Genomic DNA, 16,531 nt, shown 5'->3' on the forward strand with positions numbered 1-16,531 from the left:
TACTGGCTAGGTAAAACCAAACCCAATCATCAGAGATAGATGCCTTGGGGGTGTTGTGGGTTTTTGTTTGACACACACAGTTGGAGAAACAACAAGAGCGCACTTAGAAAGGGCACTCGAATTGATTCAAGCACAGCTGGATGGGCAGCAGCTTGTAACCTAGAAATCAATTGTGTGGGACTTCACTAGTTCTACTGTTCTTCTCCAGGACTAAGTCACCAAAGGACAATGCTTCCCACATGACAGGCCTTTTGCCAACCTGTTGCATGCGAGTCCCCTCGTTCAATATTAAGTGGCTACTCTAACGGGATATCAAACCCATGTCAAGATTAGAGGCTCTTCGGGCCCAGGCTGGGTGCAAGTATGTTGTTTATCCCTGACACATCCCACAGGTGGCTTGCCCATGCATCCCCTTCCTGCAAATAAACAGATGTTCACTCCAGTGGGACAAAAACACAAGTCCCAAGGGAGTGCTTTGCCCACTGAGCTAGAGACATGTTTCTGGTAGCTTGTGAAGGAAGCCTTGGGTGTTTATTTCCTGGTGCTTACACAGTCCTTCATCTCTAACTAGGATGGTCTCTTCACTTTCTCAGTGCAGTACAATCCTCCTAGAACAGAGCAGTGGGTATCCATCTGCCCACACTGAGAGTATCAGGGCAGTCCCACCCCAGGGCTAACATAAAATGCTGCAAAATCCACTCTCTGTGGGTCACTTGCAGCCGAATACTATCCAGCTAGCCTTAAACAACCTGATTCTTGGCTGCAGGCACCTGGCATTTTGTTACTGACTGTTCTGACAGATGGTGCCCCTGCCAGTAGTGCACTGTCCCCAAACACTCTCCAGGCAACAGCATTTGTTAATGAAGTCAGCTCATGTTATAAACGATCACGCTGCCAGCAGTTCACACTGTGCCCTCGTCATCCCCAGATGTGGAGAGTGTTTGAGTAATGAAAGCTAGAGCCTGAAACAGAACAGCGCCTTCCCCTTCCAGAATATGCACCACTGAATTGGACATCATCCCTCATAATGTCAGCATGGACCCCTCCACTGTCCTTGATCAGACCTGTATGTCTTGCTTCAGCTGAAATTGTCTGCTGCACACATATTCCCCATGTATCCCTTTTGGTAGCCCTGATGATTCTGGCTTGAGTCCTGTCTTCTTTAACCTGAAGTCATCCTTCATGGACATGGCGCCTATGCATTTCTCTCCAGTGTCTCTGAGATACTCTTAGACATTAGGGATGTGAAATATTGGTTAACTGAATAGCCGCGTAACCTCAGGAATTCTTATCGGTTACTCAACTATTCTATAGTCCCTGGGAGCGGGGCTGGCAACCAGTGTGCTCCAGCCCCACTCCCACAGAGACCCCTGCCATTCCGTGCTGCTGCCTCTGTGGGGTGCAAGACAGGAGCTGGTCCATGAGGGAAGCCAGTTTGAAAACCAGCTCCCCTCACAGATCAGCTGCCTGTCGCCCGCGCTGCTGCCTCCGATACAGTTCCGAACTTATAAGCTTTTGCTTATCGGTTACTTGACTACACTATTACATCCCTATTCGACATTCCCCTTGCGCCCCTTTCCACTGATCACTTCACATTGCAACATTTTTCAGTTGTGGGGGGAGAATGGGACATTGGAAGCAAAACAGACTAGGCAGGATAACATGAGCCCTTTCTTTAACTTTCTGACAACTTGGTATGGACTCACACGCAAAGGGGAGAGGTGACAGGGAGCGTGCCAACTATCAGAGCATATCAAGATCAGGCCAGGAAGGTTTAGGCTGGTCGAACGACTTGCTCCTAACTCAGTTTGTCTGTCTCATCATTATTCCCATTTACTTGTTGTTGTTCCACCTAAGTAAATGCTCCCCGCAAGCAACCGCAAAACAGTACAGAACAGCAACTTTCTAAGGCAACAAACTGTCCGTAGCTGGGGTGCTGAAGTCCACATGCTACGCCAGTGGCTGTCTTTTCTATGAGACATTCATGGGCAAACATGGCCTCCAGGCACCAGGACTGGATATTAAAGGTAAGATGGGGAAAATATGAATGTTTGATTCTAGTGACTACTGTTTGGTAACAGTTTGTTACCAAGGTGCTCAGCCTTATTCTTCATGCTACTTTTGACATCAGTGACCTCTGTGAAATCCACTTTTCTCCAAAACAGCTCCTTGATCACTGGAGAGATCCTTTCATTTCACTGTCTTGGGGCGGGGGTGTCCTATCTCAGCTGCAATGAAGAACCTTCCAGACTCTAACGGTACGTCTAGACTACATGGCTCTGTTGACGGAGCCATGTAAACTAGTTTACCTGGCATAATCAATGAAGCGGGGATTTAAATAATCCCCGCGTCATTAAAATAAAAATGGCCGCTGTGCTGTGCCGACGATCAGCTGATCCGGCACAGCGTGGCAGCCTAGACACGGTGCAGTTGACAAGGGAAGCCTTTGTCGACCGCTCCGGTAAACCTTATTTCACAAGGCATACTGGAGCGGTCGACAAAGGCTTCCCTTGTCGACCGCGCTGTGTCTAGGCTGCCACGCTGTGCCGGATCAGCTGATCATTGGCCCAGCGTGGCGGCTATTGTTATTTTAATGAAGTGGGGATTATTTAAATCCCCGCTTCATTGACTATGCTGGGTAAACTAGTTTACATGGCTCCGTCGACAGAGCCATGTAGTCTAGATGTACCCCAAAGGTGCTACACTGCACCCTACACTCGAAATAAGATATGCAATTTGTGCTGCACAAATTGTGTATCTTATTTTGATTGTATTTCGAAGTAGGTTATTTTGAAATTTGGCGCATCTACACAGCATCAAATTTCGAAATAACACACTAATTTGAGATATCCCTTAACCCTCGTGGAACAAGGGTTACTGGGATGCCGAAACAGCACACCCATTATTTTGGGATGGCTGCTTGTGTAAATGCAGGGTAGCTATTTCGGGATATCTCTGGTATCCCAAAAGAGCTGTGCAGTGTAGACGGACCCTCTATCTTAAGGATACCCAGCCATGAACCCCAGGAATAAATCCTAGCAGCTCTCGGGGAACAGCTCTCTTCACTGGAGGCCTAGAACTGCCACAGCCATCCACCAAGAATCAGGCAATTCTAAGGACCTCTGAACTTCTTTATTCATGCTCTTCACCCAGCTGTCAGCCAGCAAAAAGGAGTTTCTGGGCACAGGAGACTCTTCCTGAGCAGATCTGAACAGCTGAGGGGAAAGACCATGTCACGAAAGCAAAATATAAGCTAAAACATTGACAGAATGTAAGTGTAATGTTCTTTGCTACAGACTGATACAGCTCTGTGCAATTCCAAACACACGTGCATTCTCTTAGCCATTCTCGGTGTGGGCCACCTGTAATGAGTGTGGAAGCTGTCTCTGTGGTGCGTCACAACCAGAAGGCCAACTCGCATAGCAGTTCCCCTGGCATCTTGGGGACACCATTCCCCCCGCTCCTCTCCAGCATATCACAACAGTAGCAGTTTTCTTGTGCATGAGAGAACTGGAATGATACGTACCCACCATGCTTAAGAAATCCAGTGAGCTGTGAGCATCAGGGGCATACGGAGTTTGAGAGCAGCTGTGGGAGGCAGCCAAGAGAGTCAGGCAGGGCTGCTGCAAGCAGATTCATACTGTTCTCATGACACCAGTGTCCAAGCTAACAGTAGGATCACGAGTAAAAGGGTTCAGTGGACAGGATCCTCAAGCCCTGGATAGAACTGATGCTATAACTGATGCCAGTACTAGCATCAGGGGTCAAGTAACCATGAGTGCTGCTGAATGTTTCTAGTGATGCTGGTGTGGATAGAAAATCTCCTCGAACTCCTCCTGTGTAGAGGGTGTAGAGGGGAAGTAAGGCAGGCAAGGAGCACCACGTGGGTCTTTCTTGACCATGGGAGCTACCTACCTCTGTCCATGCTGTGCCATTTCAATAGCTCTGCGAGCTGGGACCGGGGAACCGCCATCTGTCACGCTGAGCACTTCCATCGACTTCCTCTCTGGTCGCCGCTTCCCATGCCGGTTCAGCATGGGGGAGTCTACTCGCTTCCTGGGAGGATCTTTGTGCAGAGAGAATGAAGTCAACTGAATCTGGCTGTGACGCACCCCCCCCATGCTTCAGGCTGGCACAGCTCAGCAGCCCCCCGCCCCTCAGCAAGCCCCCTCGCGCACCTCCCCCCACAGAGATAGGCCTGATTGTCCCCTGACAGAGGGGAAGAAACATTTGCAATCTCTTCATTCCAAGCCCCATGTTTCACCTCCTCACAGTGGCCAAGCATTCAAAAATCAGCCAACGCTGAGTCACTGAGCATGGGAGGGGAGGGGAGGGGAGGGGAGTGAGTGGTGAGGGGGGAGGAGAGGGGAAGAAAATGATGTATGAAGAAGGCCTGAAAGTTTTGGGGTATCTTTTCCATCTACTTCCTTTTTACATTAAAAACTAAGGTCTTGCCTACCCTGGGTGACTCTATGGGGACTGGAGAGCTAGTGGAATGTATCTACTTATGGGTGCTTATGTGGTAGTGTGACTGAGCACTTCCCAGTCTGTAATGTGTCCATCCTCCCAACACTCTGGTGAGGCAGGCCAGTGCTACTATCCCTGTTTCATAGATGGGGAGCTGGGCCACAGGAAACCAAATTTCTAAAGGCATTTAGCCACAGGTACGTGCAGAGCAGCGCTGAGAGATTTTCAAAAGCACCAAAGTGCCTACTTCCCTTCAAAATCTGGATCTTTAGTTGCCTAAGTACCTTAAAAAATCCAGCCCTGAAATGACCTGCACCAGGGTCACACCAGAAGTTTGTGGTGGCACAGGGGATTGAACCTGAGTCACCTGAGTCCCCACCTAATGCCCGAAGCACTGGGCCATCCCGCCGCTGAAGGCAGCCCGCTCAGACAGAAAAGGGAAGCTAAGCAATTGAGAGGAGACAGGATTTTTTTTTATCTATGAAGACCAATCTAATTCCAGTGGCTAAGAAATACCTTAGAGCAGGGGAGGGGAAAATACAGGCAGCACCAGGCCACTAGATCCAGCCTGTGGGAGCCTCCACCAGGTTCCCTGCCTACGCTGCCCCCACACACTGCTCTGAGCAGCTCTCTAAATGCTGCAAGCCCGGGGGGAAGGGGAGAAAGGCTTCTAGCACTGCCCCTGCCCCCAGCAAAGTCTTGCCCTTTCTGGCCAATGGGAGCTGCCTGTTTGCAGGCCAGAACTGGCGCAGGGGCATGGAAGTCAGTGACTCTGGCTGAAGAACCAGCTGGGCTGCTGGCTGGAAGCTGCACAGGTAAGTGCCTCCCGGACAGAGCCTGCCTCCTGCACTCTCTTCCACACTCCTCCTACAGGTCACTCTCCCCTCCCAGACCTTGCACCTCAATTCCCTACTCCCAGTCACAACCCAAATCCCTGCACTCCCTTATGCACTCCTGCTCTAGGTCACAACCCCCCTCCTTCCGCACCCTCCTCCTGTACTCCAATCCCTTATCCCAGGCTCCCTTCTGCACTCATCCTCCATCCCAGACACCGCACCTCCTCCATGAATGTCATGGAAGAATGCGGCCCTTGACCACTTACCACATTCCTGGTGTAGCCCCCCCATCATCAAAAATTATTGTCCGCCCCTGCCTTAGAGAGGATATGTTATTCCTCTTCCACTGAGATTGGTGAACTCACAGAAAATGTTCTCTGAGACCCTTCCCCCATAAAAAGTGCCTGTCATTAAACCAGGGGAAGTCAGATTTAACATCTCTGATGATAATAATAATAATTAATACATAGACTATCATCATCATCATAAATATTTATTCATTTTTGTTACCCTATCCTTCATTGCCATCTCCGCCCCCTTGCTTGTTTCACCTCTCTCTTATGTCTTGTCTTGTAGATAAAGGGTTCTCAATTTAGGGTTTGGCAGCTCTTAGAGGGTCATGAAGTTATTACATGGAGGGGGTTGCGAGCCATCAGCCTCTACCCCCACACCCCACGTTGCACCCAGCCGTTATAATGGTGTTAAGTATCTACAAGTATTTTTAATGTAGAAAGGGGAGGTCATACTCAGAGGCTTGCTATGTGAAAGAGGTCACCAGTTCAAAAGTTTGAGAACCACTGCTCTAGACCACAAGCCTTATGAAATAGGAACTATTATTTATTATATGTGCAAACAATGTGGAGCACAATGAAGTCCGACCATTTTTATTGTTTATTATTAACAATAATATTTCTTCTGTTAAAAAAAGAAAACAGAAAACCCAACCAATGGCTCACACAGGCAGCAAAATTCAATAGAACAATAATAGTGAATGACTTCAATTGTACTCGTATGAACTGATCAAATGTGACATTGGAACAAGGTTAACCGAAATAATTTCTTGACAGTTTTAATGAAGTGAACAGCTAAGTGAAGAAGAGAGGCTGTTCTCCGCATAGTCTTGTGTAACATACTACTGTTGGTTCAAAAAGTAACCGAAGCTGGGTCACTAAGCGACAGTGACCGGATAATGATTAGGTTCAATGTTTTCAGCAAAGGGATGATATCAAAGACTTGCCTGGGAACAATAAACTTGAGAAAGGGGGACTTAAAAATAAAATAAAAGACTAAGCCAGTCTGAGAGGGGCAATCTCAAAAGCAAGGAAAGGATAATCCTCCAATGTGGCTTGGGGGTTATTTTGGCAGAGTAACAGAGCCACACAAGGTCTGACTAACCCTCAACAACAAAGGAAACAAGAAGGGAGGAAGAAGCTTGGTCTCATTAAATGGCAAGGTTCAAGGGGGGGATTTGAGCCAAACCAGATTGAAATAGGAGACTTTCAGCAGAGGGAAATCCAGCCCAGGTGACATCCATAATATGGAACACTAAGTATAGCAAGTCAAATGTAATCTGGGCATTAGCAGAGAGCTAAGAGAGACTATGAAGAAGAATTAGCCAAAGACACAAATTATGAGACATATTGCAAATATATTAGAAGCAGAAAGTTTGTGGACGGGACCAGTGTTCCCTCTAAGATTTTCCATCCATGAGCAGAGTGAGTTTTTTCTTGTGCACCAATATTGATGTCACGTGCACTTGTTCGGATGTGTGCCACTGTGGCACCCCGCAGTTACTAACAAAATTATATATACAATTTAAATTATGTAAGGAAAAAAGTACTAAAACAAGGGTTAATTAACAAGGTGCATGACCCTGCACCCACCCACCCTGAAAACCACCCAACTTGTCACCCAGCTTTGCTCCCACCGTTCCTGCATCCATGGACTCCCCAACCCCTACACCCCCATTCTGTGCCCTTTACCACTAACCCTGCATTGTGCCCCCTATCCCCCTAACTTCTCCACAGTGCCCCATTCAGCCCTTACACTTTCCTTCCAACTGAGTCCCCAACCCCCTAATGCATATTTCCTGGCTTCTAAATGCTTAATGCAACTGGAGCAAGTAAAGCTTTCAAAATTTAAATTTAAAAAAAAAAGGGGGGAAACATTGAAAATACATGAAATCTTAGCTTTGTAGACAAAATGTAAATACAATTTTAATATTATCTTAAACTAGCTTTTGGAAAATTGACGATTGGTAAGGTGAGAATCAATATGTTGGTCAAAAGTACATAGACCAAGTAAAATGTGAGCACCTGAAACAAATCTTTACTTTCACCAAAAATAAGATATAGTTAACTTGTGAAGTAGTGAGTGGCAGCTTTTTTTAGACCCAAAAGGAGGTATACAGATCTTGCGCAAAGGGAGTTTTTGCTCAAAACAGACACGTCCACACCGCTTGTTTTTGCGCAAAAACCTCTTGCGCAAAAAGGATCGGAAGAGACTATGCAAATGAAGCACACGAAGCTGCTGATGAGCACTTCATTTGCATTGCCTATTCCACAAAAAGTTCATAGTGTAGACTTAGCCTAAGTGCATTTCCCTTTCAGAAAGCTAAAGGAAAATATTTACATTTAACACTGATTAGCAGGGAGAGAGTTCAGATCCATTTTAGACAAGCATTCAGACAGCATGTAATGATACTTTTATTCCTTTTATATTTCCTGTCTACAAGTCCCAAGCCTTAAAATTAATTGACCTTTCTGCAGCTCACCACCAGACAGCCATACACATGCTGGACTCACTTACACATGCACTGAATGACAATGCTCCTGACCTCTTATCTGACCACTGTGTGGGAAACTGAAGTTCATCACTTGACTGTTTGCAGCGAATCATTGGTTAGGATTTTTCTATACACAATACCTCCCTCTCAGGAGTTTTGGGCAATGCAGAGTGGTCTACGCTTGCAGGAAAGTCCCTCTACAGGTGTCTGATATGTGAGGGAGCCTGGCTGTGCCCTGCAACTAAACCCTCAAAGGGGGGCAGCTGCCCCACCGCTACACAGCCCGGCCAGCTGGCCGTAGAGTTCCACCCACTGAGGCTGCCCCAGCTCCAGCCGGAGCAAAGTGGGGAAGCTGTCTGCCGCTATGCAGCCTGGCCAGAACCCACCAGACCACTAGGGTTGCCAGATGGTTTAACAAAAAATACCAAACACCCCAACACCCCGCCAAAATAAATAAATAAATAAATAAATAAATAAATAAATAAATAAATAAATAAATAAATAAAGCAGGAAAAAATACTGTTCAGGGAAAAAAAAGGGGGAGACCAAAGTTGTTAAGCAAGGGGAGCCAAAGTTGTTAAGCAAAAGTTGCACCACTCCCTCCAGTTTGGGACCACACACTAACTACCAATGCATCCACCCCACCCCCTGGGCCAGGCCCCCCAGTCTCCCCATCCCAATGCACTCACAACCACCTATGTCCGGTATTTCCTGTTTTTTTTTACTGGATGGCGCCTGCAAATACTGGACTGTCTGGGTGAAAACCGGACACCTGGCAATCCTACAGACTACTGCCACCTCCACCCCTCACCTTCCGTTCTAGCAGGAAAGTGATGGTGGTGAGCAGGGCCAGCCCACAACATTTTGGCACCTGAGGCAGGGAGCTCAAATGACGTCCCCATGCCCCCTTGATTGGGCCAAAACTTTGAAAGGTCTCAATTCTTCCTTCTTCCTGTTCTATTCCTCTCATGGTACTGCAGAGAGAATACATATGCGCCAGCAGCAGACACAATTTTCTACACAATTTTCTGTGTTCTAGTGGCACCCCCCCACAGTCTGGCACCTGAGTCGGCTCCCTCAGTTCCCCTCATGGTAAGGCCAGCCCTGGTGGTGAGGGCTGTTGCACGGCTCTGCAAATGAGGTGGGCGGGCCTAAAATTTCTAGTGTGCGACCGTGCAGGCACGCAGCTTAGAGGGAACCCTGGATGGGACAGTGGGTCAGCTGAACCATCAGGAAGTAACAGGAGCAATGAAAGAAGATAGAGATGTTGTTGAGAAGCTAAATGATTGCTTTGCATTCAACTACACCACACAAGATGCTGGGACAATAGCTACCTCAAACCTCTTTTTAAAACATATTAAAGAGGCAAAAATGTCAAAAAAGGAGGAGCTGGAACAAATTCCTAACAGCAAAAAGTCCTAAGACTTCTGCGGAAAGACAAAGATAAAGTGGCTGAGCTGCTAACTAAAATATTGAATCTCTCCTTAAAAGCAGTTACTATGTCAGAGGGCTGGAAGGCAGCATATGTTGCACCTCAAAAAGGGGGGTTAAGGGCGATCCTGGGAATTACAGGTCAGTGAATCTTACTTCAGTTTGGTGTTTTTCTTCACTGGTATAGATATATTTGGACCAAGGAATTACGAAGCATATTAACCAAGGAATATTGCGACAGGATGCCATTCAGGTTGTCACCAAAAGCTTAGGTGATGCGTAGGAATACCATGGATGGACACATACTGAACGTTCAGCCATACTGTCTTACAGATCGAAGTAGAGATCGATCTGTGGTGTGCTCAATCTGCAAGGAAGGTACTTCCTTTTGGGATCTGTCTTTCTGGTGCTGATGACAAAGGAACTAGCTTGCAGTCATAATTAAATACAGTTATCCTGCCCCAGGCTGAAGAAAGCTGCAAGCAAGTTGGAGGCAAGCCGGAATGTGTCATGGTTATGCAGACTTGAGGCAAGGCTGCTGGAGATTTGGAGGAAGCTGTGTGGAACCACACACGTTTTACTGTACAAAGAACTCCACAGTAGGAGGGCTAGCCCTGCAGACTCCTCACAGCTTCCCTACCTTCCACCACATTTTCCACTTAAAAGCTCCGTTTTGCACTGAAGTTTCCTGGGATGCAAGAGAAGACACGTCAGCTTGTCTCTCAGCTTCCAACCTCCCAGTTCCGATGCACCCTCCAAAGTCAGGGGAGAAACCCTCCCTGCAGAAGCTAAACCTGGGTTAACAAATCACCAACCAACAAGATTACACAGCCACGTGGAGAGAAAAAGGAGGAAGGTTCCCTGTGTGTGCACTTCTGCTCCTGGTAAAGCTTTGCAGGGAGAAAAGTAACAGAACTTTGATTCAAATGATGAAAAAGAAAAGCTCTTTTCCTACCTCTCTGAGAAAGAGATATTGGCACCCAGAGTGAAACAACCCCAAAAAGGAAACCAGGAAGGGAAGAATAGTTTATCTAGAGTCCAATTTCCCTGTTAGTGTCAGCTGCAATTCAGAAGCCTATGTTCACAGCTTGCATTTATTCTTCCCAAACCATAATGTTCAAAGAAACAGGAAGAGCTCAGTATGTGCGCATGTACGCCTATTTGACCAGTGCTCAGGCAACAGGCATCTCTGAGGAATGTCGCCTCTCAAAGCAGCTATGATTAAATCCATTATCATTTCCCTTCGCCCTTCCTCTTCTCTCTTTGTGCAAGGCCACTGCTAATGGCTAATGACAAGATATTCATCAGAAGCATGATTACTCTTAATTAAACTTTGCCCCATGTTCCCAGAGACACTGATGGGAGCAGAGGCGACGGAAACCCCCTCTGGGAAAGAAAGTAGATCTGACTAACACTCAAATAATAATGCTTGAGGATTCTACAATGTGCTGTCTCAGCACAATGGTATATCTGGCTCAAAGACAGCCTACCTCTAATGGGGAACACTTTCTCACCCTGCGTAGAAAATTCTAATCCAGTATATGAACCAGCAAGTGAAAATGTTTTGGGAGTACAGGACTGGGAAATGGGAAGACATATTTAGGGCATAATTTTCAATTCATGGGAGGTAACAATTCAGTTACCTCAACTACTACTGTTCAACAGAAAAAGTATCTAGAGGGTATGTCTACACTGCATGGCTGTTTCGAAAGAAGCTATTCCAGAAAAAGCTTATTTCGAAATATCACGTCTACACTGCAGGGAAGCCTCAAAATTAATCTGAGGCAGGCTTCCCTAATGTAGATGTGCTATCTCGATTTAGAGCCCCAGGAGGCACTGAGGAGGAATAACTTAGAATGGCCCTGGTGAGGGGCTATTTTGAAATAGCAGCAGTGGTGTATCTACACATGTCTTATGTCAAAATAGCTATTTCAGAATAGGCGTTATTCCTCGTAGAATGAGGTTTACAGATTTCGGAATAAGCCGTCCGTTATTTCGAAATTATCTCGAAATAACAGTGAGCATAGATGCACCTTCTGTGACATAGGGGAGCCCTGTCCCTGTATTGCAAAACCACTTATCCAAGTCAAAAATCAATGAGTCGCTGTCGGAACACAGGAGGGGACACACACACACATACACACAGACACAAAACGTATGTGATAGTGATATACATGTGATTAAATAGATAAATTACAGAGGCATGTGATAAACTACATTCCAAACTCCCTGCAGCTTCAAGCAGGTCACATTGTTAAAAATCAGCCTGCCAGGTAAGTGTTTTATAGTTTCCTCCATATATGAGATTTCTTGGGAAAAACTGCACAGATTTGAGGCCTAAAACATGAGTCTTAGAGCAGTGACAGATTTAAGGTTCAATATTTCATCAAACAGCAGAACAGGGAGAGTCCACGCATTTCAATAGGATAGGCAGCATATGCTTCTAGCCCTGAAGGTCAAGAAATACTAGACCTAAAAACACAACATCACTATGTATAAAAATGTTATTTTCAGGTCCTTTACTTAAAATGTTATAGATGCATAGTTTTGATTTTCTTTGAGTCATGCATAGTGAGTTGATAGCACTTAGGGAACGCAACTTTTAGCTACAAGGCTGTGTCGACACAGTGCTAAAAGTCGACATGTTTGAATCCTGTTTGTTGGTACATTTGCCAATAAAACACTTCCTCCTATAAAGCCCCACTCACACGTGCATGTGCTGCAGCAAAACTTTTGTCATTCAGGCTTAAACACCTGTGAAGGACAAACATTTTCTCAATCAAGTGCAAGTGTATCCATAGCCTTAGACCATAAGCTCTTTGGAGCTGGGAATGTCTTTTTATTCTGTGTTTGTACAGATGCAGCATAGTGTGGTCTGGCCTATGTGGCTTCCCAATGCAAATAATAAGTAACAATAGTACTACTGGTGCACTACAGTGGTATAGGAGTACTTGGCTACGTAGACAAAGGGATTCAGTGTATAAGCCCAATAAACATATTTGAAAATTGTTCTAAAATATTTAAAATACACTCAATAATAAGCTGTGTGGTGTAGTTAGTGGAGTGGGACTTATTTGGCATGGCCAATGTAACTAAAATGTGGTCAGCTGCATTTCAGACTGATTAAACTTTTCTAATTCACCACCATCTCTCCTTCACATATATATCTCTGAGTATCGTGTATATGTACATGTATGCCTAAATCTATGGTACTTGCCAATTTTCCCCTGTGCTCTTTTTCATTGAAATCTGATGAACACACTGACAAATCCAAATACAAGAAAAATAAAGCGCGTCAACATTTTTCACATTTTTTTTTGAAAAACATTTTCACCAAAATGTTGAATTTCAAAATTAATAAAAAAAAGAGAGAGAAAATTAGAATGCCATTTTGTGGATTTTTCTCCAAATGTTTTGAAATATTTCTAGTTTTAAAACTGTCTCAAAAATATTCCTTGACATTTTTGAAATATGGAGAAAACTGACATTTTCATGAACACACTCCAATTTTGTGACCAGCTCTTTAGCAAAGTTTAAGTTTCCAATTTTTCAGACTTTTTTTGTTTTTTGTTTTACCTGCTTTTAACATTTACGGCAGGTTTCCTGATGTTCAGGAGGAGATGACCGCTGTCATTTCCTTGAAAGATCCTGATCCTACAAAGACTTAAATGCATACTAATCTGAACACGTATGGCCAATCTATTGACTTCACTGGGAATACCTACCTGTGTAAAACTAAGTCTACAGAAAATTGGGACCTAACGGACAAGCTACTGAGCAGAAATACCTTGTCTAACTGATTAACTACCTTGTCTAACTGATTAACTACCCCTCTTTCTGTGCTTATATTTCAGATGGCGGAGAGGGTCTACACTCTAGATTGTGTTCTGAATTCTTAGTTAGCGAAAGCTCCTTCACACCACACTAGCAGTGTGAAGTAAATACAAAGGCCTGTTACACTGCCAGAGAGGTGTGTAGCTGAGAGTCAGATCTTTTACAGTTAGGTCCACAGCAGAGCTGGCATCCTCAGGTTGTTGGAGCCTCACAGAACCTCAGTACTATCATAGCTCATGTCAGTCAAAGAGGAGAGGGAGAATGCCAACAAAAGGAAAGTAGGGACAGACTGAAATGGTGATGGCGATTATGTTTGATATACCTATTTCATTCCGAGGGGGCAGGTCCTCATCCTCATGGCTGGGATACCTCTCTTTCCGATCAAGAAGAAGAAAATAAATCATTTTTTCTTGGTTTTCTCTGAAAAAAAATGAAGGAAGAAACCTTCTAATTGGCTGCAGCTGACAGAAAAAATAGTGCAGATGACTCTTCCCCATCAAACACAAAGAGTTACAAATGCTCCAAATAACCCAAATCTAATTATCTCTTTTCTTATCTGGCCCTGGCACCACAGTATCTGAGTGCCTTGACAACATCAATAGATTTGATCCCCCCAAGGATCCTTTTAGGAAAGGAGGTGTACCACCATTTTACAGATAAGGAACTGAAGCTCAGTTTGAATACAAATGAGTGGCCCATGGTCATGAAGGAAGCTTGTGTTTGAGTCAGGAACTGAAGCTACAACACTTGACTCCTACTCTGGTGCCCATTAGACCAGCGGTTCCCAAACTTTTCGGCATCACTCCCCCTTTTTGATTTTTGAGAAACCCTCGCCCCACCCCCAAAATAGCAGCAAAACTTGTTGAGGAAAAAAAAATGGTTGCCCTTTTAAGAGCAGAGCAGACATTGCCCATATAAGGTGGCTATTTTGAAGTCTGCCTGGGATTCTCCATCCTCCCAGCCAACCCGAGCTGCGCATGTTCTGGCGGACACCTAAGCCAGGAAAAACAGAAAATACTGGACATTTCACATGATATTTTCTGAATTTTTTTACCAGATGAACCAGGCTCTTTCTTTGGGGGGAAGGGATTGACCGGGGGCAGAGGAGGGGGAAGGGAAGGGGACTGGGTTGCTTCGTGTCCCCCCTGGAATTTCTTAATGTCCCCCACTTTGGGAACCTATGCATTAGACAATCCCTCACAATGCTTAGGAAAGCCGTCATAAGTATTTTATTTACCAACAGATGTGGGCACAGCACAGGGTATTTCCAACTTGGTGCGTATAAACGCTCACCTGCAGATATCAACTCTGGAGATTGAGAGAGGCAATTCTACCCTCAGTGGGCTGCTCAGACCCTGATCTCTGTAACCAGGATGCCAGTTGCAGTGGTAATTTATATGATGGGGGCACCAATGCTTTCAGAAATGCGCTGAGATCTCCCTCACTCTCCCAACTCATTAACATTGAACAGCCAGGAAAGGGGAAATGACACGCTCAATCCGGGCCATGTTTGCATCCGAGCTCTAGAAGTGAAAGGCTCCACATCCCATTGCTGAGCCTCTGAGCACTATAACCCTCTGACATGAAACCGATTTTACGAATGAGGGAATGCATACTCTTCCGACAACAGATCCTGTAAGAGTTTATTTCGGTCGCGGAAGCAGCCTAACGAGTGCATGCTGTCTAACACGTCTGGATCAATGTCCTCCAGGGAAGGGAGAGAACGAATCTGCACCTTTCGAGGAATGGGTTGCTCTGGTTCTGGTTCATTCTTACCACCTCTGCAATCAAGAAAGAGAGAGAGAGAGAAAGAGAAAGAGGTGAACAAGTGAAACACTTGCTCTGAAAACAACAAAGGGAAAAAGTGTCAAAATTCCACTGAGAAATCTGACCTCACAAGGCAGACAGAAATTCCCTTCAGAACAATTTCACTAGGAGTTGAGAGTGATCAGCACCTTTCAGGATGGGGCCCTTAATGAGAAACTTCCCTGTCGAGGCAGAAAGGCAGCATGACTCCTCATTGTAACATGTGCCAAATAAACTAGCAGCTGTTCAGTGCCCTGAGACTCTACAGTGATGAATCACTCCACTCAGAGGTGCTGCATGAGGGGCAGATCAGCCCTTGGGCTTAGCAAAGTTGGACAATTTTCTCCCAATTTTCTCCCAAGTTGACATCATTCACCTCTAGTTACAACAGAGACAAGCTTCAGAGAAGTATCCATATAGGGGTTCAAACTTCCTAATGTGATTTAGGGTACCTCAATTTTCTGGTGCCCATCCTGAGAAATCTTAATAGGCCTGATTTTTAGAGGAAGGTGGTAGGCACATTCTAAAAACCCACATATGTTCTTAGGGTCTGTTTACAGTACACTGCCATAAGACATCCTCAGCTGGCCCATGTCAGCTGACTTGGACTTGCAAGGCTTGGCTTGTAGGGCTATAAAGTTGCACTGTACATGTTTGGGCTCCCTTTCATGGGATCCCAGTCTCCAGCCTGAGCCTGCATGTCTAACTGTGTATCTATTTGGGCAGTGCTTTACGGTCTATACTAACCACTCACCCCTGCTGTGGCCACGTCCACTGAAAACCACGAGATGGAGTCTAACCGTCCATAATTATAGCCCACAGCCTGAGCCCTCTGAGACCGAGTCCGCTGACATGGGCCAGCCGCTAATGTTTTACTGCAATGTAGACGTAACTCCGGCTACCTGTATTTAGACACCTATATTTGAAAATTCAAGCCCTAAAATGACCTGCCCAAGGTCAGACAACAGGTCAGTGGCAGAGCTAGGAATACAAAAGCAATCGGTAGCAGAAGTACAATGGTTTGTAGAAGGTGACAAAAACAAGCTGACTGTACAACTATCTCCTTTCATTCACAGGAAGCAGGAAATATTGATTATTCACTGCAAAATAAAGAAATAAATAAAGCTCTGGATGTATATATAACATGCCAAGGTTTCATTCCAGATACAGTAAACTGAACAATATGACTTGAAAACACATTGAATAGCCTTTGAGTAAATTCACAGTGCATCAGCTCAGACAGATAGACTCAGGGCTGTGCGGTTCTTCCATGAGAAGGGCAAGGAAAAATCCTGTGCCTTCTCATGAGGCTCTATGGATGCCACGATAGTCGCAGGACTGCAGTAGCCTTTTGACATGGTGGTCTCCCTTC

At 45.4% G+C, this 16,531-nt stretch overlaps 1 protein-coding gene across 8 annotated transcripts in view; it reads right to left on the reverse strand.

Moving 5' to 3' along the window:
• Window positions 1-16,531, reverse strand: part of BRSK2 (BR serine/threonine kinase 2) — a 502,819-nt gene that overhangs the window by 56,064 nt on the left and 430,224 nt on the right. For all 8 annotated transcript variants that reach the window (XM_075928205.1, XM_075928203.1, XM_075928209.1 and 5 more), the window contains 3 exons: window positions 14,970-15,134; window positions 13,676-13,773; window positions 3,916-4,066 (listed from right to left, as the gene is read on the reverse strand). In XM_075928205.1, coding sequence (XP_075784320.1) covers window positions 3,916-4,066; window positions 13,676-13,773; window positions 14,970-15,134 — 414 coding nt within the window. The remainder of the gene's footprint in view (window positions 1-3,915; window positions 4,067-13,675; window positions 13,774-14,969; window positions 15,135-16,531) is intronic.

Source organism: Pelodiscus sinensis, chromosome 4 (assembly GCF_049634645.1).
Source record: "Pelodiscus sinensis isolate JC-2024 chromosome 4, ASM4963464v1, whole genome shotgun sequence".
NCBI classification, from domain to species: Eukaryota; Metazoa; Chordata; order Testudines; family Trionychidae; genus Pelodiscus; species Pelodiscus sinensis.